This window comes from Carya illinoinensis, chromosome 1 (assembly GCF_018687715.1).
Source record: "Carya illinoinensis cultivar Pawnee chromosome 1, C.illinoinensisPawnee_v1, whole genome shotgun sequence".
In the NCBI taxonomy this organism is placed as follows: Eukaryota; Viridiplantae; Streptophyta; class Magnoliopsida; order Fagales; family Juglandaceae; genus Carya; species Carya illinoinensis.
The window spans coordinates 55,677,642-55,704,501 of NC_056752.1; the positions used below are offsets into that span (position 1 = coordinate 55,677,642).

Genomic DNA, 26,860 nt, shown 5'->3' on the forward strand with positions numbered 1-26,860 from the left:
GATCTCAATATAAATTTTCTATAAATCGGCATTTATACTTTATATTCATATACCTTTGAGAATAGCAACAATATAGTTCTCAATATGCATCTCTCCCTTATGCACCTCTTTTTTCTATTATACATTTTATTTTCTATTGTGATATTAGAGCACTTGGCTAATGGCAGGCTTGATTTTGTAGGTTCTCTTTTAAAATTCTTTTACTAGTTTTACCTCTCACAATGTTTTCTTTTTTTTTTTTTTGAAAGGACCTCTCACAATGTTTTCAAGTCCACTAAGTTGAAGTATCTTTACTAGCTATGAGTATTTTTTTTCTTTTTATTGGATTTTAGCCTGTCACGAGTATTGTTTCAAGCCTCAGACCCATATTTGGCCTTTTGATTTTGGTCTCATAGTTGACCAAAGAAATATATTACCCATTTTCATTTTAATCTTTTAATTTATTGTTAAACCTTTGTTGGCGTTAGCCCATTATGAACCCATTATTGGCTGCAACTCTAAATTTTTTTTATATTTCAGCTTCCAATCACTTTTATCATCTCATCAACAACCAATCAAAAGATATGAAGGCTATATTTAAATTTGAAAATCTAAAATTTAAAAATTCAATTCAAGGAAAAAGTTTGAGAATTTAATTTGATATTATCTTGATTTAATTTTTATAATTATCAAATTACTTTAGATAATTTAATTAAGCCAATACGACCCATATTTATGAAATTCCAAGAATTTGAATCTTCATTTAAGGCCTCAAATGCATACTCTCGCTTTTCAAATGACTGGCTCTAAACTAAAGAGATCAAAGGGCACTAATGATGATGGTATAGTTTAATTAATCGTTTTTGTTAAGTGAAAATGCGGTACATCTCATACCATAACAAGTGCATCTATCATGTAGCACGCGTTTGATACGTTGTCTAAAAAGGCACAACTAGTTAGTGTGCTGTGAACAACGTACGTATGACCTAGGAGCCACCAATTTCAGTAGAAACTACTTTTGGTGTATTTTGGATTTTGTGCTTACTCCAACAAGTTAAGATCAAACCAGATCAGTCCGTATTGATTCAAATCCGGTTCTTTCTGAGCGTGAAGTCTTTATTTCTTAAGAGTCACCAAGATGCCATGATATCGCTAACCTTACCATGACTAATTTACCGTTCTTGACTGATGTGCACTTCTTCCATCTGATTGACTAATTTCAAGACCCCATTATTTTGGGAATTTCGGTTGGATTAGCATAGTCAGCTACCAATAACAGGAACAAGCATTTTGTAAGCAGCTCCACAACCAATAATATCCCTTCCACAAAACTGTTACCTACTACTACATCTGCTTCCATGCCTGGCTGGAGCATCATGTTGGTCTGTGGGTTGCTAGCTAAAACTGTAAAAAACATGCCTTGCTTCCTTGTTTTACTTTTTCATCTGAAGTTACAGAAATGAGAAAGCCCTTTTAATCAAAGTCCATTTCACGTAGTTATAGATGCATAATTATTGGATAAGTTTCATCTCTGTACGTCCACCCTTGCGTCAAACCAAAGGGTAAAAAAGCAAACAAGGTATGCGGTACCGGTGCCACGAGGCTTCAAGCTGTAGTATGCAGGGGTGTATTCAGCCGCATGTAACAGTTTCAAATGGCTGAACGAAACATCAGGCAGGAGATAACCGCTGACCAGCGCTGACAACCCTGCATTATGAAAGAACATGCAAAACCAAGAGAAGCATTCGCAAATAACAACTGCCAATTCAAAGCCTCAAAGTAATATATAATAAATAATGGGGGCGTCAAAGTTGTCATTATTACAATATTAAAAAAATTACTTTATTGATCAGCGCATACGAGTGAGTGCAGTCTGAAACGGCATCGCGCCAAAAAATAGATGGTCGATCCTAGGGAGGTAGTAAATGTAGATCTCTGTGTGTAATTTTTCTTCATAAAAAATAATTCACCTTAAAAAGGATAGTTTATTGGTTCACGCTGCAAGGCTTTCTGCACAAGTTCAGTCTGTTCCTTGACGTGAACCTGATAGAAACCGGTAGCTGTGGCAGCAGACGGAGGGCGTCCAGCGTACTTGATGTCCTCCATAGTTCCTCTGCACAGTGCTTTCATGGCAGTGCAAAGGCGGGGTGCAACATAACTGTATCCACCCATGTTCATTGGCTCTTCCTGGCACCAGACAATTTCGGCATCTAACAGAAACGAAGAATGATTCAGCCTCAAAATGTGAACAGAGCTTACAAAGTAAAAAACCGACAAAAGACACTCTCCTCAAATGACCTAGCAACTCAGAAAATGACCTGCTCAGGAGTGCACCAATTTAGGGATGCACGTGCACCCACTCACATTAATCAATATTCTTCTAGTCTATTCACATTCCTCAGCTGATCAATATCATCTCAGATGATCCTTTTTTTTTTTTTTTAATAAGTTATCACTAATTTTATTGATAAAACAAGACATAGCCCAAGTACACAAGTCGTATACAAGATAAAAACCTAGCTAGAATTTAATCTCAAATGATCCTATATGCCTAGCTATATCCGTATTTATCTATGGGGAAACAGAAAGCGATGTGACTTTGGCACACAGGTGGATTGATCAGTGCCAACCACTGATATAAATGAAAGAAATAAGCAGCCCAAGATTTGGCATGCAAATCCAAATTTGGCTAAAGAGTGACACATTGGTAGCGAGTTGGGAGAAGAAAGAAAAGAGGGAGGTTGTTACAGAGATACTCCCTGTAAAACCTAATAGATGTTATTTTCTAGTTAAAAGTTCCAAACACATACTTGGATATCGCTTCAGCTCTCGCTGTATCAGGTCATACGGGAAGGGGCAAAGCTGTTCAACCCTACATATTGCAACATCCTTCACACCCACCTTTTTTCGCTCTTCATCCAGCTCGTAATAAACCTGCAAGAGATGAATTAGCAATAGGGTTTAGCATCTGACAGGAAGAAGAAAAACTGCATTAAATGAAAAACAATAAACATCTGAAATCATAACTCACCAAGGTAAAACATATCAGAAATCCTAAACTAATATAACCAAAAGAGCCTTGTGTTCAACTAAAAACCTAGATTACAAAAACAAAGCAGTCAAAGTGTGACCTTTCCAGAGCAAAGAACCAGGCGCCTAATACCCTCCTCAAGATCAGAATGAAAATTCTGATCCTTTATTAGTCGCTTAAATCTAGTCCCCTGTTTGTCAAAACCTGGGTGGCCTTGGACATCATCAAACTCGGACAAATTGGATTTACAGTCCTTGTGACGAAGCAAGTTTTTAGGAGCCATTGAGATGAGAGGCTTACGAAAATCCCTGTGTATCTAGGCAGTGAAACAGGAAATCATGAAAAAATAAAAGCTAAATATGGAAAGTAATTCATAAAAATTAAAGATGGAAAGTATCCATGGTCTAATTAGTTGCACTCACTTGACGCCGCAAGACATGGAAGTAATTAGCAGGAGTTGTGACATTAACGACCTGCCAATTGCATTGCTGAATTTGAGTCCGAAGAGTTTGATCCATCTCAGGAATAACATAAGGATTGTCATCACTCATCTGCCATAAAATTGAGAGTAGATATAAGCTGGGAATATGCTAGATAATATGGAATACAATAGATCATGGGGGTCAAACAGAGTGGAGAAGGGGTATGAGAAAGAAAGGGAAAGAGGGAGGGGGTGAACAATGTAAAACAGGGTAGTCCTCAACCAATACACAGAATCTGCAGCACAAAAGGTGGAGATCAAAGATAATTTTAGAAAAATTGATAACATGCTCACACTATATGTTAAGTTCTTTGAGTGATCAATATAACTGATTTGAGCACCAATCAAGTCCTGAGAAGTCTACAGGAAATACTGATTTTCTATAACGCTGAGATTAAGTATAGAGATTAAAAAACCGTATTAAGCCTCCAGAGATTCAAACCAGGAGTACAATATAATTGCATACAAAATCACCAATAAAAATGCACGGCAGGTGCACATAGCATAAAGTGTTTGAGGATTTATGATGCATCAATTGTCATATAAAACCATTTAGTTCAAGTTGATATTTCTTCCAACATATATAATTCTATGCCCTCAAATTTTCTTCCAACTCCATCACAAGCACAGATCAATAAAGGAACATACAAATATGAACGTGGAGATGTGTGTGTGTGTGTGTGTGTGTGCGCGTGTGTGAGAGAGAGAGAGAGAGGAGCATTTTCCTTAATATTTCAAGGGAGAGATAATTATAGAATGTAATAGGAAGGCACCCAATTGTTATACATAAAAACAACATGAGGTCCTTGATTGGAATACCTGAAGAAAACGCTCCAACCGTGCACTGGAATGTTCTGGACCTTGGCCATCGTAACCATGGGGAAGCAGCACAACGAGCCCGGTTTGACGAAGCCACTTAGACTCCCCACTGCTCAAAAACTGATCAAATATAACTTGAGCCCCATTCGCAAAATCGCCAAACTGAGCTTCCCATATTACCAATGAATTTGGGTTTTCCATAGAGTAACCTAACTCAAATCCAAGAACACCAAACTCTGAAAGAGAACTGCACACAACACGTATTGCTCATGTAAGAGACATTTTAAGAAGGTAACAATTCAGCAAGAATCAGTGTACTAGAAGTTATATGGAGGAGTTCAGCAATCTTCTTACGTTTGGGCCGACATTTAGCTGTCTTGTAGTATGGAAATTTTGGAAACAAGTAAATGCTGTCTACAATTTTGATCATCATACAATTTTGACAATAACATATGATCATCATACAATTTTGACAATATTCCTAATTCTGATAAGGGAAAACAAACTGCATTTAGCACTAGGACAGCAAAATCCAACAGCATCACTATCACACACAAAATATGGACATGCATATTGTTTTAATAATTTTTTTGTGCGTCATGTTGCGTCACTAAATAAATTATATGAACAATTCTTGGCAGCAGAAAAAATAGCAGTAGAGAATCGCATAATGTGTTAATAATCATTTGCAAAGAGTTGCATCATATCACCATAAAGCTGATGTACAGCAGTTGTAGGTTGTAAACACAAATGACAATGAAAATTGAAACCTTGCTAGAAACCAACACTAATGTTGTTATGAATTACTTACAAAAGAAGCAGTTAACATAGACTACCTGTTGCTAACAGTAAACATCTCCTCATCTTGGTTCATGATTACATGATCCAGAGGGCAATACTGCTTCCCGGTTTCCTGATCATGAACTACAGCATGGCGATGACTAAATGTACCTCTTTCAACGTCCTGACCACTCAATCGAACGTGGTTACCTTCCACAAGCAATGTAGCAAAAGCAAGTGCTTCGGCAACTGCCCAGTCGATGCCTTCACCTGTTTCAATCATTTGAGCACGTTGCTCATAGACCTTTTTCACTGCTCTGTGAGGCTTAAAGTTATCTGGAAGGTGTGTGATTGCTTTGCCAACATTCTTCAAAATGTCTGGGTTTACCCTTTATATCAGAAAAGCAACGTCATTCACACACACACACACTTTTCATATACATGCACATATATATATAGTCAAGACAGCCAATTAAAAAATTGACCAAAACAACACAAACATACCCAGTGTTTCGGACTCGTGAAAGCTGTTCAGGTGATTTGAACCCAGACCAGTGTGATGAAAGCCAGTCCCTTTTTTTTGGAACATAATCTTTGCTAGCCAAGAATTCTTCATCAAGGATCTTAATGACCTTATCCTTTATCTTATCAATGTCTTCCTTAGTCACCTGCCCGGATTCTAATAGTTTGTTTTGATAAATCTCAAGAGCTGATGGATGATTCCGGATAACCTGTTAGCACCCAATTGAGAAATCTAAGCATTTTCGCTGACTAAGCTGAAGAGCAGCAGTGTGAGTAGCTTTGAGGATCATGATGGAAAAGTAGAAAAAGATATCAAGATTTCTGGGCGAATGTTACTCCAACCAAACAAACAAAAAAAACAAACAAACAAACAAACTTACTTTAGAGAACTGAAGAGAAAGGGCTTACCTTGTACATTTTGGGCTGCGTGAAGGATGGTTCATCAATCTCATTGTGCCCGAAACGACGATAGCACACTAAATCGACCACAACATCTGAATGGAAAGTCTGGCGCCACTCAGCTGCAAGCTCGCAAACCTGAGCAACTGCCTCCACATCATCACCATTTACATGGAAAATCGGAGCATTCAAGGCTTTTGCAACATCAGTGCAATACTGTGAAGATCTGCCTGCCCTCGGATCAGTTGTGAAGGCAACTTGGTTGTTCACCACTATGTGTATAGTGCCACCAGTAGTGTAGTTTGGAAGAGCACTAAGATGCAGAGTTTCATACACTACACCTTGTCCGGCAAAGCTACCATCTCCGTGAATCAAAACACCCATATTCTTGATCCTGTCCACATCATTTGAGTAATATTGCTTTGCTCTAGTTTTTCCAACAACAACTGGATCCACAGCTTCCAAGTGACTTGGGTTTGCAACCAAAGACAAATGTATTCTCTTTCCTCCTCTAGTTGGTCGATCATAAGAAGTTCCCAGGTGATACTTGACATCACCAGTTCCTGTATAAAGGCCAATTTCATCCACAGGCTTTGTACCACCACTAAACTCACTAAATATCTGCCGCAATGGCTTCCTAACCACATTACCCAATACATTCAATCTTCCTCTGTGAGGCATTCCAATAACTATGCTCTCAACCCCAAGATCTGCTGCCCTATCAAACATCTCCTTCATGCCCGGAATAAGAGTTTCCCCACCTTCAAGCCCAAACCTCTTTGCAGTAGTCCACTTAGTAGCCAAAAAGTTCTCAAACTGTGTACTCCATATAAGTCTATCAAGAATTACCTCACGGCGCTGCCGATTGTATTGCATCGTAGTTGGGGTTTCAATCTTCTCTCTTAACCAATTACATTTATCACGATCTGCAATGTGCATGTACTCATACCCAATGCTCCCACAGTAAGCCTGTTCAAGTCGGGTCAATATGTATCTAAGGGTCTGCACAGGTCGGTTTTCAGACAAAAAGCCAGACATATTCCACATACCCAAAAAGAATTCTCTATCAAGATCAGCTTCTGTGAACCCATAAAGAGCAGGGTCCAATCCCTTTGGTATTTCTCGTTCTTCCAAACCCAAAGGATCCAGCTTGGCTTTCATGTGGCCATTAACTTGGTAAGCCCTCACAAGCAACAACAGCCGCATACTCTCTTGAATTGTTTGGCCTGAAATTCCAGGGGATGTGGCTTGACCAACGAAATTTCTAAAGAAATTGTCCCACGACTCATCAACACTAGCTGGATCAGCTTCCCAAGCCCTTTGAAGCTCCTCCAAGTAGACACTGCTTGTCCCATCTAGGAAGCTGTCAGTTAGCCTAGAGAGGGGCACAGGACGAGGAACAGGTGCAGCTTGCGCCTTCGATCTGAAGACAGTGGTGTGAAAATGCCGGTTCTGTGATGTAAGGATTCGTTTTCTTATTGCATATGATCCACCCTGAGATATAGTTCTCCTAATGGCAAGCTTTACTACACCAGAACCAGCTCTAAACCAACCCATCACTATCGATTCAACTGTCTACACAAACAGTGGCGACCAATCTCAAAGCTCAATGATGAACATCTAAATGTTCTGCAGAGCTAACAAATCTTATTTAGGAAATAAAAATATTTCCGATACTGTAAACTCCCAGCATATATAAGGAAGCATACGCAAAAGCGCAAACACGCACTATCTCTACGTCGTGAACACCCTAACTCTGAATCGTGAATTCCACGACTTATAAAGTACTTCCAAAAAAACGGTATAATCATAAGAAAACGAATGACTACAAATAAAATTTAAATCTAGCAATCAGAAACCAGAACAGAAAAGAACGTAGAACTCAACTAAATGTGAAAGGCAACGGAAACGCTACTTGAGATAAAAATAGCCAGAGATCAAAACCAGTGCCGAAATTAAACTGAGATTACATTGAACAACGAAAGTGAAGGCAAAAATAACCGCCTCAAATGAACCAATAGATTCCAAAGTCGGTATGACATGAATATATTAACAGGATTTTATAATTTGTAGCATATCCCACAAGACATTGAAATTGCATACTGGAAAAAAAAAAAAAAATCGAAAGAACAAATTTCTCCGGTTGAACAGCTACAAGTATTGGTAAAAGTTTCAGCAAATACTAAACGAAAGCGATGATCCAAAATGAGTGAGAGATTGTTTTTAAACAAGGAGAATGAGTACCTACCGAGAGAGAGAGAGAGAGAGAGAGAGGAGTGGGGCCTGGGGGGAACCCGAATCTCTGTGAAGCAACGGTGAAGACTCTGACTGAGCCAAACAGCAACACGATGACCCTTTATGCCTTCCTTCCCAAATGACAACACGAAGATTCTCGTAACTGATAGAGAGTACATGATGACGTAAAACTTCTGGTCCGGCCCAGACCGTATAAAGATTTCGGAAGCTTCTTTCTTGTTTGGACGAAAAGAACATTTTGCATTGCATTTCTTTTTTGCAATCCCAAGCGTTTACCGTTTGGCGCGACATAACATCACGTACGCACCTTTGTTACACGATAATATTTCTTATGGAGCATTCCAGGTCCCGCACAAATGCAACATAAACTTGTGTTAAAAAAAAAAAAAAAAAAAATGCAACATAAACTTTATCAACTCACGTGACACGTTCCTATTACACAATTAAGATAAATTAACAACTTTTCACTTTTGTTACATGATCATATCCATTGTACAAGATGGAGACTCTTACCACTTAGGAATTTACTCAATAAATAATAAATAAATAAACATATTTAATATTGCTGTCTTACTATCTTTTCAGCTTATTTTTACCACCTATTCAAAATGTAAAATAAAAAATAATAATAAAAAACTTGAATTGAACACTTTTGCCAAATATTTTTACCAAGGCAATTTTCCACGCTTCTATGTCAAATATACACATTCTAGTAGTCTCAATTCGAAACGTGTAAATAGGAACACCAAACCATTTTTTCTCTAGTAGGAAAAATGCTTGATGCTCAGCATTTACCTACACGCAAGACAAGTAAAAATAAGTCAACTATCCGAAGCCACAACATGTGTTACAGAATAAAAGGGGAAGAAAAGACTATTAGAATGGCATCATATCTTGCTTGTACTTTATAAGAATAACATCGGGGATGATACATGCACCCTACATAGTGTCATCGGAATTTCTTAAACACCCAAACGAGTGCCACTATCAGAACATCCCCACGCTCTCCCTTTACGAGCCACAACAACTTGACTTTTGAGCAGCTTGACCACCACCGTCCGTCTGGTCTGGTTTGTTGATCTTGAGGGTCGGAGGCTGAAAATACCAGGAATAATCAGTCCGTTAAATTGGAGAAAAAGAATAAGCTAGGATTCCCATTGTTTGATGGCACAAATCTACTGCTTTTTCGCCCGCCCGCCGGGTGGGGGGGGGGGGGGGGGGGGGGGGCGAAAAACAAAACAAAACAAGGAAAACAGAACGCATACCTCAGCCCTGGAATCGGTCTCTGCAAGCCTACGCTTAATATCCCTTGCTATTGAGAAGAAAACCTCCTCCACATTCATATTTGTCTTTGCACTCTGTAAAAGATACTGTTTTGTCACAAACAGGAGATTATCTGGTGTTTCAAATGTAGTTTACGTCTTGACAGCCTGTTGCCACTTACAGTCTCAAAGAACTTGATGCCATACTCATCAGCAAGAGCTTGACCCTTAGAGGTAGGCACCGCCTAAGAAAACAAAGAAAATATCTTTCCAGTCAACAATGTAGAACACATTGGCAGGCACACAAATATACACACACATACTTCCAGGGTGTTCCATGTTGGATGGAATAGACTGTTATAGCCATCCATGCAGTTCTGTGCTTAATTTACGAACTCAGAATCCAGCCCAACAGCTGAAAAAGAAGCATTTTCTGCTAATTGATTAATCAGGAAAACCTACCCTTTTGCTTTCATCCATGTCAGACTTGTTCCCCACCAAGATTTTGTTAACATTGTCAGACGCATGTTGCTCAATGTTGCGAATCCAGTTCCTAATGTCTAAACAGAAAAATATATATATATATCTATATAGATATTAGTCTTTATTTCAAATGCTATGAACTCATCAAACATTGTCATTGGACACAAAAACAAAACCAAGACAAGAAGAGAACTTACTGTTGAAAGATGACTCGTCAGTAACATCATACACCAGCAAAATGCCCATGGCTCCTCGGTAATAAGCTGCAAAAGAGCATAAAGTATATAAGCAAAATCCTCTAACGTCTGAAGATCATGCAAGATACAATTCAGGTAAAGATGATACTGGAAAATGAACCGCCCCTACAAGTATATATCAGACCTCCCATTCTATATGCCAGCAAGCTCAGAAATCTGGGAACCATCAATAAGGCGGGACTCCATCAAAGGTCTGATAGCTATCACATGGAATCATCATCATCCAGGCTACAGCATTCGAGTTTTGGGTTTTCAGGAGAATCATTTTCTTGATTCTCTAAATGAACAGATGAATAGCTGGGTGGCTTTAGGATGTCAAGGCTTGAACAGACAACGAAGATATGGCTTTTACCCAAGGGAACACTCATTTGTAAATAAGGAGGCAAACTACCAAGCAATCAACCCACATTAAAATCAAGAATGCAATTAGTGAATAACAAGAAACAAACCTGTAGTAATAGTTCGAAACCGTTCCTGACCAGCTGTATCCCAGATTTGCAATTTAATTCTTTTACCATCAAGCTCAATGGTTCTTATCTTAAAATCAATGCTGTAAAAAATATAGTATTGAAATCAGAAGAAATCTTATGCATATTTAACTGAGGTGCTGAAATTGTTATTGAAGTGACACACATCCTATGATTTTTTAGCCCATGACCACATCTTCCACCTTGCACTTATAGGTGGAGGAGGTGCCTTCAGAACTAGAGCTTTTTAGCAAGAATACACGCATGCATGTGAATATGGCTTTAGATATATGTATGCATGCACACATGTACACACATATGTTTGCATGTACGTATGTATGCATTTATACATGCATGCATGTTTATGATGGTCCTCAACTCCTCAATCCATTACTAAAAGGCGCCTGGAAGTCTAGACCCTCCATAAAAGAGCCGTCTAGAATAGCTATGACCATGGTTGAGTGATTGTATACCATCTGAAGTTTGACTTCATTTCCATCAGTTTATTAAAGTCTTTTATACCAGCATAGGATGAAGAAGGCCAACAATCATCCAAGTGCCAGTACTTTTTCCCCATTATTTACAGATACCCGTCATTTTCCTTGATCCTCTTCTTGACAGCCACTTTTGCTTGATGCAAATATGCTATAACATTTCAAACATAAAATCTTCATGGTTCCAGATGATACAAACCCAATGGTGGTAATAAAACTGGTTGTGAAGGAACCATCGGAAAAGCGTAAAAGCAAACAACTCTTGCCCACACCTGCAGAGATTTCATCGGAATGTCAAGTAACCAGAAAAAATATCAAATATAATCCATTTCCACATTTTCAGGAACTTGAAGTGCTTTGTTCTAGTATATAATTCAGGTGGCTATGTGCAGATACTGTAGTCATGAACCAAGTCAATTATCCATTTGGTGAGTTAACAACCTAATGGTCAAGATCAGGCAATCCCTGACACTCGGACAACTAACAAAGAAAACCAGGAATCCACAAAACAAGGTATGGGAATTAAACGAGAGCTTGCTTTTGCATGATTGGGGAGTTCAAAACAAGACAGGAAACAAAAACTCTAGATTTTAACATTATTAAGTATCTATTTGCAACAAAAAGTGTCGAAGTGAAAATCAACACGCATATCATGTCCAGTATCTTTCAAGCGAACCCATCAAAATTAAGCCCCATAGATCACCAACCAATAACCATCCACCCATTACGATTCCAGACACATTAGTGTACTCATCAGGATAAATACCCAATGCTTTTCTCTAAGTTAAGTACTAAAGAGAAAAAGAAAACCATGTAGGACAATACAGGACAAAGCTGAACAAAATCAAGAATCAACGGCCTAAAAGAAAGCGTGAAAAGTCGCATTAAAAATCACAGCAATCACGTATCATCGACAACCTAAGACCAATAAAATGAGATACATAACACATACTTTAACAACCCAAGGAAAGCACAACACATCTAGACTTATATTCCAGAAGTACTAAATAATGTTACAATTGGAGTGAGTCCCTTAGAATAATCACATGAACTTCTTCTTCTTCTTTATTTTATAACTATAACCCCTTAGAATCAGTATAAGCTGAATTTTTTTGATCAGTCAGTACAAACTGTATAATCGCAATGACTCCTCTTCTCCAACGCGGAATGTCACTCGGAATTACACATACCAGTTGTTTCGCAAACCAAATGAAAAGCTGAAAGAGCACCCGTAATCGTCACAACCAAACTTAAAACAAACAAACAAACAAACAAAAAATACAGGGAGAAGATTAAAAATATCTCCAGTAGTCAAGTTTTCTATTGTACACGTTCTTTTCCTCCATTTTGTAAGCTAACCAAAGAAGGAGAAGAAGAAAAGCTAACCACTGTCGCCAATAAGGAGAAGTTTGATGAGGTAATCGTAATCGGCACGAGCCCTTGCTGGTGCTGCAGCCATCTATTTATCAACAACCCCCAACAACCACAAAATCGATCCCTCTCTCTGTCTCTGTGTGTGTGTGTGTCTCTCTCTAACCAAAAGTAGAATATATAAATGCACGAGCAGGACCGTACGAGATCTGAGATGGAAAGAGAGACGGAGGCGGAGAGAAAATGCTTTGGGCGCAGGTTAGCAAGTGGTCGGCTACAGATTCAGAGAGACGATCCGATAATTGTCTCTGTGAATTTTGGGGGTCTCGGACTCTCGTAATTTGGCCGTGTACAAAACGTGGGTGGTGGGTGCGGTACTGCTCTACGACGAGGAGTGGACCCTCGGCCTTGTATCGATGGTCTTGGATGCACATGATTTTCCCCACACACATGACGTGAGTGCAGAACGGTCTTTGGATCCGGACTGATTATAAGTGAAATATTCTCTATTTTTTTTTCTCAAATGGGAATTGGATGGAAACATAGATATTATAGATTTATGTGAAGCTTACTTATTCTGTCTAACAATAATTAGAGTAATTATATGATTGAATTAAATAGTCTAATTAAACACATTACATTTATATATAATTAATTAATATTTTTTATTATTTTTAGAATTCTAAAATTATAATCTTGGTATAATAAAAAATATTAATGACTACATTGACCTTAGATAAGATATTATTAATATTTTAATTGAGTGTAATTGAGAAATAGCTCGTCTAACATATTTCTTTAAGTTGATTATTAGAGGACTGAAGAGTTCACCATCTGAACGATTTTGTGGTCAATCTAGTGGAGGAGTAATCAAAAGTTAAATATTTTTTTATTAATTTGGACCAGAAGAGACCCGAAACCCAGCGGAGGTCTGCAAGTCTTATCTTCCACTTTTAAGACCCCGTATCTAGGCCGAAAGGAAGCCCAACTCTCTTACTGAAAAAAGTCCAGGTCCACTTTTTCTAAACATATCGCAAGCGAGTAAATAAATAATAAGTTTTGCCGCTCATAGTCTGTGTATCACATATTATATTTATTTTTATTATTTTTTATTTTTTTAAAATATATTTTAATTTTATTCTTTTTAAACTAATCGAGTTATTATATTCATCATCTATACACTATATATTTAATAAGTAAAAAAAAATTAAAAATTAAAAATCATACGTGGTATATTGTATAGAAATGATTTGTAGAATTTTTCATAAATAAGTGATCATTGAGTTGGAAATCACTCACCCTCAAAAACTATCTACAAGTATCGACGTGGCTTCATAGGAATTGGAACTGCCTAGTGCCTACACTAAAATTCATATAACCCCAAGGAAGCACAAAAATCACAAGAGCATCTGTATTACGCATATTCCACTATTGCTGCTAACATCAACATGCATTCTTTTCTGCTTTTAACTGAAAGAAAGTAGAAAGGGCAGAGGAAGGGAATGTTAAAAAAGAAAATCGTACTTTGAGGGTATATGCTGAGAACATGCTCCACCCCCTCCTCTCTCTCTACACCTACAAAAGGGCACTCACAGACCCAAGTTTCATCACACACAGACTATAAACTGGTCTTCCATCGTCCCTTTCCCCTTTGCTATCTAAACTCTTATTCTTATCGTAAATCCATGGTTATGGAGGCTGGCAGTAGCAACAACAATGGCGACGAGGACGAAGAAGAGGAGTGTGATCCTGAAAGTTAGGTGGGCGATGACTGTGATGGGAAACCTGCAGTTTTCAGGGCAACTACAATCTTTGGCAATGTAATGTGCAACTCGCTCGAGACATAATAATGGCCTTTAAATGCTAGCTGAAGCTGTTTGGATCGAAGTAATGTTATATATAATCATGAAATATGCAAGAGTCATATAGTCATTTTGAAAAAGAAAAAATCTATTCATCATTTTAATTCTCATCATCATATGATATTAAATGATAGGTTCACAAATAAAATATAATAAATAATTTACAATCGTCTAATGTCACATCATAAGATGATAAAAATTAAGATGATGAATAATATTACTTTTTGAAAAATAATAAAATTTACTATTAAAAAATTAATTTTCTTTTCATGTAAATCTCATCTTTAATTTTTTTTTTCAAAATAAGTACGGCTTGCATATTCATAATTGCAAGTATCATTTTTCTTTTTAATATAAAAAAATCAATTGTGTTTTACTAAGGGCTACCAGCTTATCATATTATTAGGGATCCTAGTTTTTTGCTTTTCCCTGTCCATTTTACTAATTATGAGAATTACAAATCATACAGATACTTAAATGATTAAGGTTTTGTTTAGATAATAAAATAATTCCAGATATTTCGTGAATAGTAGTAAAAAAGTAATAATAAAATATTAAATAATAATAAACAGTAATACAAAATAGTAAAAAATAGATTGAAAATAATAAATAGTAATAGAATATTTCACTATCATATTGAATTTTGCTACGTACAAACAAAGTCGCGTACTAATTTACGTACCAATAATGATTCCTTCATATTTAAAATTTAAATTAACATTATTTTTAATAAAATTTACTTTTTAACTAATCACATTAGATTAATGTACATATGAATAATGCTCAGTTATGCTTACAACTAAATTTTTCCCAATCCAAACTAACAAGCCCAAAAATTTAGGTTGGCAGGGTTATTTAGGACCAGGTTGTGGATCTTCTATTTTATTAGTTGTTGGCTTCTTGTAGGAGGCCGAAGAAATTCAGATGTTTACAAGAACGTGCCCTATGCTTAGAATGGTGTATTTGACAATAACGTAACTCCCGAACATTTAAAATTTGAGGAAGTGCGGTGTATGAGTAATCAGTTAAAAACAACCATCTCCGGCAACCTCTAAAATTTGGATGGCGGTTGTGTGGTACCGCTGGTTTAATAGACTTGAAAGGCTCCTGCTCTTTTTAATCTTGTTAGTTTCATGTTTCCTTTTTTACCCTTCTTCGTGTCCTTGGGTTGTGCGCCCTTTATGCCTTTAATAAAAGGCTTTAGTTTTTTATATAGAACCAAGATGAAATAATTATTAAACAAAAAGTACAAGATTAAGCAAACGTAGCACCTTTGCGATAGCGTGACAGCCAAAAAGCAACATTAGAGCATCCCCATCCGGTTTCCTATATCATCCCCATCCCTAAATTTTGGAGAAAATTTTAGGGATTTGCTCAGTTTTGTGTCTCCATCCGGTTCCCCATTTTGGAGTTTCCGTTTAGGGTCTGTACAGGAGTTCCCCATAGATGGGGAACGACTGTACATCCCCATCGCATCCCCATCCCCAACGATTTTCCTTTCCCCCCCGCGTCTTCCTTCTCTCTTGCTAGGGTAAACCGTTGGCCCCTCCCTCTTGCGCTCCACCATTGATTGCAGGTCTCCATCGGCACGCACGGTAAGATCTCCACAACCCTTGAGCTTCACCTTGAGGTCTTCTTTTCCCCTTTCGCTCGGCTGTGATATTTGGAAAATTTGGGGGAACTCTGTGATTCATCTTGATAATTGCATTCGGCTCTCTCGTTGGGTACGAATTTCTTTGGGGATTGCATAATACTTTCACCGTTTGGCTGCCGAGAAAGTGTTGTTGATTTCTCACGGAATTTTTTCCATGCAAAATGACGAAGCTCATGTTTGAAAATTTCTTATTATTCTGATCCATTGATTGAGTTGATGTTGAGAAAATACAACACACGATTGTGGGTTTAAGTACTTCCTGCTGTGTTGGGTTGTTGGTTTTGAGGATATTTTATTTGAGTATTGCATATTCATTGATTTGGTGTTTGGCTGCCGAGAAAATTTTGCTGGGTTTCGCACGGATTGTTTTTTTTTTTTGGATTTTTGTCTCATCTTTTACCATTTATAATTTGTTGATGCTTCCGGTTGACAAGCCGAGATGCTCTGGTTGCCATTGTGGCTTTGGTGACTTCTTGGTGTGTTGGGTTGTTGGATTTGAGGAGAATTTGGGGGAGTTTGTTGGTATGGAATGGATTTTGAGGCTTGAGAAATCTGTTGCCCTTATTTATGTTGCCATTTTGTGATAGAATATTAGTTGTGATTCCTCAACTACTGTTTAAGCTGTAGCTTGACCATGCATGTGCTTTTTTTTTTTTTTCTTTTTAGTAAGAAACTTCAATGAAAAGTGAATAGAATGCCTAGTGTGTACTTTGGAATATGTTTCTGAGCATTGCCACTTTTTGTGTTACCATTGATCTGGAATATGTCTTTTCCTTGCTAGTTGAAACCACATACCATAATCACTGTGTTGGTGGGTTAATTACCTTCGAAATACGTATCCCCATCCCTTTTCTTATTGCATATTCTTGTGTTTGTGTATATGCTATGTTACAGGAGTTCTTCGAGGAGTCTAGCTTGTGATCATTGCACATGTTCATTTTTTGACTCTATAATTCTTGATTCATCAGCTTCTAAACCTTGTGAAAGGACATTATTATTTCTACTTTATATATATTACATTGTGGCTTAAAATTGATGTACTTATAAAAAAAAAGTAAAAAAAATTTATTTAGGTTGTTGGATAATAGTATACACCTTTTGCACCGTGTAGATCCTATAGCTAGATCTCTTGCCTATTCTTATGATCAATACAATCTTGTTGGATAATAGTATTGTGGTTGTGACAGTTTCCTTGTAGTTTGCTTGAATTTGTGCAATCTTTTTGGATTCTTTGCAGTTATTCATATATCTCGGGGGAGGGGACATATTAATAGGCTATGATGATGGTTATAGTGCTGGTAGGTCACTAGTGTATTAGGGGACCCATCGATATGGCGGGGTAATCCTCATTCGGATGACCATATTGCAGTTTGTGGTACTTTCCACAAAAGGCAATTGGGGTTCGAGTGGGGTTTTGCAGCCATTCGATGTTCGCCACCTTACTTACGCATGCTGAGCATATTTACACCATTCTGAGCCCTTTGTCATATTAAATTATGTTATATTAATAATGTGGAGCTGGATGGGGATGCTCTTATATAAATTTCCATGATCTGCATGCTGATGATGTTGGTGTTTTGTATTATGTTTTGATAACTGAATAAATGTATAAACTCAACCCCCGAGGTTGTGATGATGACAACCGCATGTAGGGATACATCATATAGATTGCCATCTCCTCAGTGGCTAGGTAACCCGGACGGCATCCAAGTAGTGGCAACCGGTTGTTGCAGCCATGAGTGGGTGGCAATCTTATCTTTTGTAACCCATTCGGTTCCTGAGCCTTGATCAAAAACCAAACATTGTGGTGATATCTTTTCTAATCTCTATATATTTTTTTAGAGATGGATTCACAAGACTTGACTAGTATGTACTTCACGAACCTCCTTAGTCAAGATCCTCAACTCGACCCCACTTACGGTGGGCAAAGTGGAAGTTCTCCGTTAACCCTGCATGACTCTCCAACCCAACCCCCTAACGAGCCCATCGGCGTTAGGAAATCAGTGAGGGGTGCGAATTTCACCCCCGAAGAAGACAAATTACTTGTCTCCGCTTGGCTAAATTGTAGCCTTGATGCCGTTCAGGGAACAGATCAAAAATACTCCCAACTCTGGGAAAAAATTTTTGAGTACTTCCAGCAATTTAAAGAAACCACAACTGAGCGGACAATAAAATCTCTAATTCATCGGTGGTCGGTTATCCAAAAGGCCACGAACAAATTTTGTGCGAAACTAGCCCAAGTTGAAGGGTTAAATCAGAGTGGCATGACCGACCAAGACAAGGTAAAAATTCGATATCCTTCTTGTTTTACTCTAAAATTTCTTATCTTCTACATTGGTTTAACATTTGTTTTTTTTTTCCATGCAAGTTCGACAAGGCCAAGGTTATGTACCAAGCGCTAGAGAAATGCTCTTTCCAATTTGAGCATTGCTGGCACCTGTTGAAGGACCAACCTAAGTGGATTTGGCGCACCACAAAGGAGGATCCAAAACGAAGGAAGACGATGTCCCCATCCCCGACCCCAACTCGATGTTCTGGCGCTACAATTGATTCAGCTTTTGATATGGAGGCGGATGAAGTCATGGAAAATGAAGTTATCGAGTTGGACCGACCAATTGGGAGGAAAGCTGAGAAAGGAAAACGAAAGGCCCAAAGCAAGCAAGCAGAGGAAAATTTCCAACTCAGGAAGATGAAGTATACTCTTTTGGAGGAGTCACGCGCTCAGGAGAAAGAGTTTTATCGAATGAAGGCCGAGAAGATTGAGTATGACAAGGAAAAAGAGGAAAAAAAATTACGCCTTGAGGATGAACGACTGAGGTTGGAGGCCGAGAAGATGGTAATTGAGAGGGAAAAGGAGCTCGCCAAAATTCGTCAAGAGGACGAAAGGTTAAGGTTGGAGGCGCAGAAAGTGGAGCTAGCCACGAAAGAAAGTGATCAGCGCATTATGATGATGGACGTGAGTGGCATGCCTGAACTGCAGCGGTTATACTTCCAGCAACTCCAGAGGGAAATCATGGCGAGACGCAGTACTTCTCAAGATTGAACTTCTTGTTTTTTAATATTACCAAATTCAGTTGGCCATCTTATTTTTTGTTCTGAACAATGATAAATGTATAAAAAGCATGTGATTGTATTTTTTAACATTAGTATTGTAGCTTCAATATGCTTGTGCAAGTAATATGTTATAATAATTTTTATTTTTATTAAAAATAAAATTTTCATCATCATATAGATTGCAAAGCTTATACTCAAGGAAAGGCATTACTAAAAGGGTTTTACCATTAACATAGTTACCAATTACACGAAGGAAATACTAATGCAAACTCAAAGCAAATTAAGTTAAACATAAATCTTAAATAACATGAAGGAAATACAAATGCATGCCATATCAACTCAAACAAGAAGATCTAATAACACGAAGGAAAAGAGGTCATAGTTTGCATGCACTTATGCTAATGTTAGGAATATAATAACCATTGATGTTCAATTAGATCTTCTTGGAGCTGATGATGTGCCGAGCTATCTCTAATATGATGATGACGCTGGATGAAGTCCGTAAGCTCAATTGTATGATTGCGTGACAATTCTGGAAGATCATCATCAAGTTGATCATACTCAATGTTCAGACTCTCACTATCATCACGTTCGTCTTCAATGATCATATTATGTAAAATAACACATGCTTTCATAATATTTGTTAGGTCCTTCACTTTGAACATTCGGGAAGGTCCACGAATGATAGCAAATCGTTGTTGAAGTACCCCGAATGCACGCTCGACATCTTTTCTTGCGGATTCTTGTGCTTTCACAAAATTTTTCTTCTTGTTCCCTCGTGGTGATGGAATCGTCTTCACAAAAGTTCGCCACTTGGGATAAATACCATCCGCAAGGTAATACCCCATAGTGTAGTCGTTGCCATTGATAGTGTAATTGACAGCAGGAGCACGCCCTTGAGCAAGTTCCGTAAAAATAAAAGATCTTTCTAGCACATTAATGTCGTTATGTGAACCGGGCATACCAAAAAATGCATGCCATATCCAAAGATCATATGAAGCAACTGCTTCTAAAATAATAGTTGGTTCATGTATGTGGCCAGAGTACATACCTTTCCACGCTGCGGGACAATTTTTCCACTTCCAATGCATGCAATCAATGCTTCCGAGCATTTCTGGGAATCCTCGTTGTTCACCAACCAACAGCAATCGGGCTATATCATTAGCATTTGGAGACCGCAAATATTCATCTGAAAAAACATTTACTATTGTCTCAGAGAATCTTTTTAGGCTCTCCATTGCAGTGCTTTCATCGATACGTATGTATTCATCCATAAAATCTCCAGTAACCCCATACGCCAGCATTCTAAGGGCTGCGGTTATTTTTTGCATAGAAGATAAACCGAGTCTTCCGGCATTATCTCTTATCTGGACGAAATACGGCTCGTAAGACTCTACCTCATTTAGAATACGAAGAAATAGGGGACGGCTCATCCGAAATCTCCTTCGAAATAGATTCGAGGGATATACTGAATTTTCTGCGAAATAATCACGAAATAGGCGCTCGTGCCCCTGGGCATGATCACGCCGAATAAACTTACGTGGTTGCCTATTGTCACGCTGCCTCGATGACTGTCCATCGACCTCCTCAGTATGAACATCGCTATCATCTTCAGAGGATACGTATGTCAATAATTTGCGAAAGAAGGTACGAGCCATTTGATGAAGGGAGTGGGAGATGAAAGGATAGAATAGAATCTCTGCTCTATAAATGAAATAAGACTTGAGTTTGTGAGAATGTGAATGTTAGCAATATGCTAATTTATAGAGGAAAAAGTTACCGTTACACTACAAACAAAAAATGTTACCGTTTGAGAGAAGACAAAAAAAGTTACCGTTAGAGAAAAGACAAAAAATATTACCGTTGGAAATATGACAAAAAATGTTACCGTTGTAAAAAGGACAAAAAATATGACCGTTAGAGAAAGGACAGGTAATATTACCGTTACAACCAATTTAAAAAAATTAAACATCAATACGTGACTACGGATCCTCATTAATCTTTAATTGATAAAGAGTACTCTTCTAAATAAAATTTCCATCACGTACGAAAATGGATTAATTTATTAATAAAATTTACTATTTTTATAATACGATTAATGATTTGAAAAAATACTGTATTGGGTAGTCAAAATCATATAAATATTTAGTAGAAAGTGATATTTGAAAAAAAGATAATAAGACAAAAGAGTTATTAGTTAGGATTGTAAATGGAAGAGAGAGAATAAAGTAATAAAAAAAGAATAGAGAAATATTATTTAATAGAATAGAGATAGGGATGGGGAATGGGATGTAGGAGGTTTTTAGAAGATGAATAAAATTTAGGGATAAATTTGAGGAAATGTGATTTTGAGTTAAATTATAGGGATGGGGATGGGAAACCGGATGGGGATGCTCTTACAGGTTCCCATTGATTACTTTAACCCAAAATGAAACATTACAGCGTTCCATTGATGTGGGTAACAACGCACTACCCACAAAAAAAAAAAAAAAAGCATCAATCAAATGAAACATAGAGCTGATCTATATTAGGAAGTTCGAAATACATCATATAACTCATCTCAAGCAGAAAATTCCAAATCATTCCCGAAAAAAACTCATCCTAATAAAAGAAACCAAGCACTTTACCACCAACGTTTTTTCTCCTAGCCTCTTCATGATCCATGATACCAGCAGAAGTTGTCAACACAATATAGCCAAACTACAATTTCCGAAAATGTTAAAAAGGTCAGCAAAATAATACTAAAAAGAATAAATTAAAGATGTAATTCACATTATTGCTGAATAACCTGACGGAAAGACCTATTATTTATTTATTTATTTTTATAGGTGAAAAGTCCGATTATTTATTTCGGGGCCATACCAAAGAATTTTTTTTAGAGCTACAAAAATTAGAAATTAACTGATTGCCTTCCTTCCAGTTGTAAAGTACAACATAACATTATCAAATTGAAGTTGGATTTTAAATAGTAGGAAAGACATATCAAGACAACCTTGTAGTAGGTTAACAAAAACAATAATGCTACAACACTTTTAAGAAAAGCATTTATGAGAAGCTGCCGATGCTAACCTGTCTAGAGGGGAGCAACCTTGCAGTCCAGCCTTCAATCTCTTTGACACCTACATCAAATCGAGGACTAATAACCCCACATTTATTTAGCCTTCCATTAAGTTCGACAACAATTTTGCCAGACCTGTGGTCATCAACATACTCAAACTCCCCGATGTAACCTATAGAACAACACAAAACAGATAAAGTGTAAAAATTTATAAAAGTTACCATTCTAACCAAAAAAATTAAACAAAGATAATCCACGCCTACTATACCATGCTTCTGCATAACCAGAAGGAATTTGATGATCACTTTTGAGGATGGCCTGATCATGACCTGGCGCTTCCCACGTTTCTCCGCATTGTACATGCTCTTAAGAGCATCATTCAATACACTAACTCGCACCATTGTTTCTGATACATATTGGAGTAAAATGACCACAAGGAATTAGAAAGCAAACCAGATATGGTTAAAGGAGGGATCAAATTGAATTTGCCTACTTCAATTGTTGTTAGACAATTAGATAAACAAATCAAACTTCCAATTAACTAATATATGTTTCAAGTTCTTCCCCGGCCCTCCCTCTAGGGAGATGGACCCTGGTATACAACCAGTTGCTTGACAAGGTTTATCTCAAATCTTAGGGGCAGGAAAACCTCATTGTACCTAGTTATTTCATATATTTGTTTCAAACAGATAAATAACTCGCCATAGCCCGCCAGTTAGTTGTGCTCTAATCCACCGATCAGCAAACTATTTTCCTATATTTTCGATTTCTTTACATTTTCCCTAGCAACCAAACAAGCCAGGTATCATACCAAAAAGCACGTATAACTAAAGCCAGAGATCAGTAACAATAAACAACTAAACAAGCACCCACGTATAAAATGATGCAATAACAAGGTATAAAATCAGATCGAATCGAAAACAATAGAACAGAGATCGATCCCAGAGGAAATAATGTGAAAGAATTTGAAGATTAGTACGTATTTGCTTGGTTTTTGCATACCGTATAGGAAGTAGAGAGTTGAGCGGAAGCGCCTCCAAGACCGACGAGTACTTAGGGTTTCTTGGGGGTGTAGAGAGAAAAAAAGTGCGGAAACCCTCGTGGCTATATTTGGTTTAGAAAAGTCGTTGATTTACTAACTTACCCCTAGAACTAGGGCTCCAATTACTTGACTATTATTTGGGACCAAAAGACCACTGGGCTATTTTATTTTTGCCCCCAACTTAATAGCCCGTGGTAACTAGACCTGGAAAAAAATGGGCCCATTTCTTTTCCAACTGAGCTCAATTCTACGTTCCTGTCAATGGGCTAAAAGTTTTAAAAAATAAATAAATAAAGAATATAACATTTAATTTAATACTAGCAAAAAATGAATATGTTTCATTGTTTGTCTTATTAATATTGAATTAATAATATTATGAATAAGACTTAATAATAATAATATTAAGGAGTAATATAGACAAGAATCTTCCCTTTGATCGGCAGAATCGAACCAGGTCATGTAAATATAATATTGAATGGCAATGGGATATATATATTAATTAATTGGTTTAAAATGTCTTCTTTCTGATCTATGTGGTAGGTTGGCGGCTCATCCTCATGATCAATTGCCCTACGGATTCCAAATGTCATATCCCTGTGAATTGGATACAACACGAGCCAGCTGACTTAATAGGAATCGATTTTATTTTATGTTATAGACCAAATGAGTGATTAGGCAAATTAAAAAAACAGATCTCATTATTAACGTTATTTTGATAGAAATGAAATGATAGTTACATGCGGCCGGGCATTATATATTATATATGAAAGTTTTGAATTCCATAATACCGAAGATCGATGATCCTTGCAAATTAAAGTACATGATCAAGACAAAGATCGAGAAAGCTTAATGCTTAATTGACGTTTGACTTTCGATCGAGTTTTAACGTACGTGGTCAATCATTTTAAAATACGAGAATGCTTGGCTGATAGCGCGAGCCATGTTTGCGGCCAGATCATGATCAGTCTAGCTAGCTAGCTAGAAGAAAATGTCAAATTATTATAATTTGATCAGTTAATGAACATGCAGGTCCGTAATGGTAGACAAAACATATTATTTTAATCCGAAGGTACCGTTTTTGCATGCAGTTTACACGTACGTACGACTAGATTGGTCAAACGGTGGTGGACTATCTCTATACTACTACTAGTCTTTCGGGTGCATGAATCGTACGTGGCACAAGCTGAGACAGGGAGCAAGAGCTAGCAAAACATGAAATTAGAATGCAAATTAAGTTGTTATTATTATTATTATTATTATTTTCTTGTTGTTCAGATCGGAAAACTCTTCGAATCCAAGCGAAAAGAATAATTATGTATGCTTCCATTTTTTAACAAAATACATGTAGTTAAGTACCACATATATACACAGGTACGTACTGCAATACGGCGTCGTTAATTACATCTTATCATGACATGTATAGATCGGTAGGGCTGAGCAGAAATCTGAAAATTTGACTCCGACTCCGACTCCACTCCGACTCCGCTCCGACTCCGACAAGTTGGAGTTTTTTTCCCCTGGGAGTCGGAGTCGGAGGTGTCCCGACTCCGATCCGATCCGACTCCGACTCCGACACACCGACTCCGACTCCGACTCCGACTTCCAATCCGACTCCGACTTCCAATCTGACTCCGACTCCGACTCCGATATTGTGCATATTTTATAAAAATATTTGTTATCAATATATTAACATCTAATAAATAATAATCTATAAACATTATAATGAATAATATAAGTTAATATAGTTACTATAAGTTAATTTACATTACTAATTTACTATAAGTTAGTAAGTTACTATAAATTAATATAGTTATTAGTTACACTATAAGTTACTAATTACTATACCTTATATAGTTAATTTACATTACTAATTTACTATAAATTACTATAAGTTAATATAGTTACTATATAAGTTACCATACCTTATATAGTTAATTTACATTACTAATTTACTATAAGTTACTATATAAGTTACTATAGCTTATTTTATATTTTACATTACTAGTTTACTATAAGTCAATATATAATATATAGTTATATATATACTATATATATTAAGGGCTTGTATAGTATATAGTTACTATACTATGTATAGTAATTAACTATACTTATATAATATATATAGTTATACTTATATAATATAATATATATAGTTATATATTAACTAACTAATTAACTATACTTATATAATATATTGGAGGAGTACTTATATACTATAATATATATAGTTATATATTAACTTACTAATTAACTATATTTATATAATATATTGGAGGAGTACTTATATAATATAATATATATAGTTATATATTAACTTACTAATTAACTATACTTATATAATATATATAGTTATACTTATATAATATAATATATATATAGTTATATATTAACTTACTAATTAACTATATTTATATAATATATATAGTTATACTTATATACTATAATATATATAGTTATATATTAACTTACTAATTAACTATATTTATATAATATATAATAGTATACTATTAGTTAATATATATTAAATTAATATCACAATATAATTACATAATTATTAAATATATTCCCTTGGATATAACAACAATAAAAAAAATTTGTCAAATTTCTAATATATAACTCTCTAAGTTAGTAATAATTAATAAAGTAATAATTAACTAGTGATTTTTTTAGTGAGTTAATTAAATAATACACATTAAATTGTTACTTAATTTTATTTTTACTAACTTAAAATATATTTTTACTCACTTATTATTTATTAATTTATTTTTATTGTTTAGAAGTAGAAAGTCTTAAACGGCGCCGTTATTGGAAGTAGAAAGTGTTATTACATATAATTAGTTACTAGTTATTACATCTAGTTATTTAATATTTGTATATAGTAAATTACTAATATAGTTCAATAGTATATTATTAGTTACATATATATTAAATATATATCTTTAAGTTATTATCTATTAGTACTAGTGTAACTAGTGTTATAGACATATTATTAGTTACTAGTTATTACATCTAGACTATCTAGTTATTAGACTATAGTAAATAAATTAATAAATATTACTAATTTAGTATATATTAATAGACCAATAGTATTAGTATTAGTGTATTACTAATATATAATATATTTAATAGTATATATTAGTTATATGTATATTAAATTAGTATCTTTAAGTTATTATCTATCTAGTTATTAGATAGATTATCTAACTAGTGTTATTAGATATCTAACTAGTGTTATTAGATATTATTAGTTACTAGTTATTAGACTATGATGACTATCTAGTTATTAGACTATAGTATATAAATTAATAAATATTACTAATTTACTATATATTAATAGACTAATAGTATTAGTATTAGTATTAGTGTATCACTAATATATAATAGTATATATTATATATAATATATATAATAGTATATATTTTTACTAATATATAATATATATATAATAGTATATAATAGTATAATAGTATATATATAATATATATAATAGTATATATTTTTTCCCAATTTTGAACCCCAAACGGCGCCGTTTCTGTGCAACCCTAACGGGTTTGCATTTCCCCCCCCCCAAACGGCGCCGTTTGGGGTT

General features: G+C 36.0%; 5 protein-coding genes across 10 annotated transcripts; 1 reads left to right on the plus strand and 4 right to left on the minus strand.

Moving 5' to 3' along the window:
- Positions 1-824: 824 nt before the first annotated feature.
- On the minus strand, positions 825-8,764 carry LOC122290449 (2-oxoglutarate dehydrogenase, mitochondrial-like). 6 transcript variants are annotated; one of them, XM_043098184.1, is made up of 9 exons: positions 6,021-8,243; positions 5,595-5,821; positions 5,147-5,479; positions 4,311-4,557; positions 3,433-3,561; positions 3,111-3,326; positions 2,790-2,913; positions 1,950-2,189; positions 825-1,686 (listed from the first exon to the last, which is right to left on the minus strand). In XM_043098184.1, the coding sequence occupies exons 1-8, from the start codon at positions 7,566-7,568 to the stop codon at positions 1,951-1,953; spliced, it is 3,063 nt and encodes a 1,020-aa protein (XP_042954118.1). In that variant the 5' UTR covers positions 7,569-8,243; the 3' UTR covers positions 825-1,686; position 1,950. The 6 variants fall into 6 exon arrangements, 5 of the variants coding, with proteins under 5 accessions (XP_042954118.1, XP_042954110.1, XP_042954089.1 ...); XM_043098176.1 differs by lacking the exon at positions 825-1,686 and adding an exon at positions 8,260-8,764 and having other exon boundaries at positions 1,745-2,189; positions 6,021-7,586; XM_043098155.1 differs by lacking the exon at positions 825-1,686 and adding an exon at positions 8,260-8,764 and having other exon boundaries at positions 1,745-2,189; positions 6,021-7,640.
- Positions 8,765-8,904: 140 nt separating this feature from the next.
- On the minus strand, positions 8,905-12,996 carry LOC122290464 (ras-related protein RABE1c-like). The gene is made up of 8 exons (XM_043098195.1): positions 12,617-12,996; positions 11,430-11,502; positions 10,719-10,819; positions 10,210-10,275; positions 9,992-10,089; positions 9,712-9,774; positions 9,533-9,625; positions 8,905-9,362 (listed from the first exon to the last, which is right to left on the minus strand). The coding sequence occupies exons 1-8, from the start codon at positions 12,687-12,689 to the stop codon at positions 9,279-9,281; spliced, it is 651 nt and encodes a 216-aa protein (XP_042954129.1). The 5' UTR covers positions 12,690-12,996; the 3' UTR covers positions 8,905-9,278.
- A 4,756-nt stretch (positions 12,997-17,752) lies between these two features.
- LOC122290474 (trichohyalin-like) lies at positions 17,753-19,222 on the plus strand. The gene is made up of 2 exons (XM_043098206.1): positions 17,753-18,399; positions 18,486-19,222. The coding sequence occupies exons 1-2, from the start codon at positions 17,962-17,964 to the stop codon at positions 19,158-19,160; spliced, it is 1,113 nt and encodes a 370-aa protein (XP_042954140.1). The 5' UTR covers positions 17,753-17,961; the 3' UTR covers positions 19,161-19,222.
- Positions 19,223-19,678: 456 nt separating this feature from the next.
- LOC122301247 lies at positions 19,679-21,237 on the minus strand. The gene is made up of 3 exons (XM_043112461.1): positions 20,223-21,237; positions 19,871-20,066; positions 19,679-19,703 (listed from the first exon to the last, which is right to left on the minus strand). Exons 1-3 carry the CDS (start codon positions 20,827-20,829, stop codon positions 19,679-19,681), a joined length of 828 nt encoding a protein of 275 aa, XP_042968395.1. The 5' UTR covers positions 20,830-21,237.
- A 325-nt stretch (positions 21,238-21,562) lies between these two features.
- Positions 21,563-23,360, minus strand: LOC122290484 (40S ribosomal protein S15a-1). The gene is made up of 4 exons (XM_043098217.1): positions 23,232-23,360; positions 22,498-22,635; positions 22,241-22,401; positions 21,563-21,871 (listed from the first exon to the last, which is right to left on the minus strand). Exons 2-4 carry the CDS (start codon positions 22,628-22,630, stop codon positions 21,773-21,775), a joined length of 393 nt encoding a protein of 130 aa, XP_042954151.1. The 5' UTR covers positions 22,631-22,635; positions 23,232-23,360; the 3' UTR covers positions 21,563-21,772.
- Between the last annotated feature and the right edge of the window lie 3,500 nt (positions 23,361-26,860).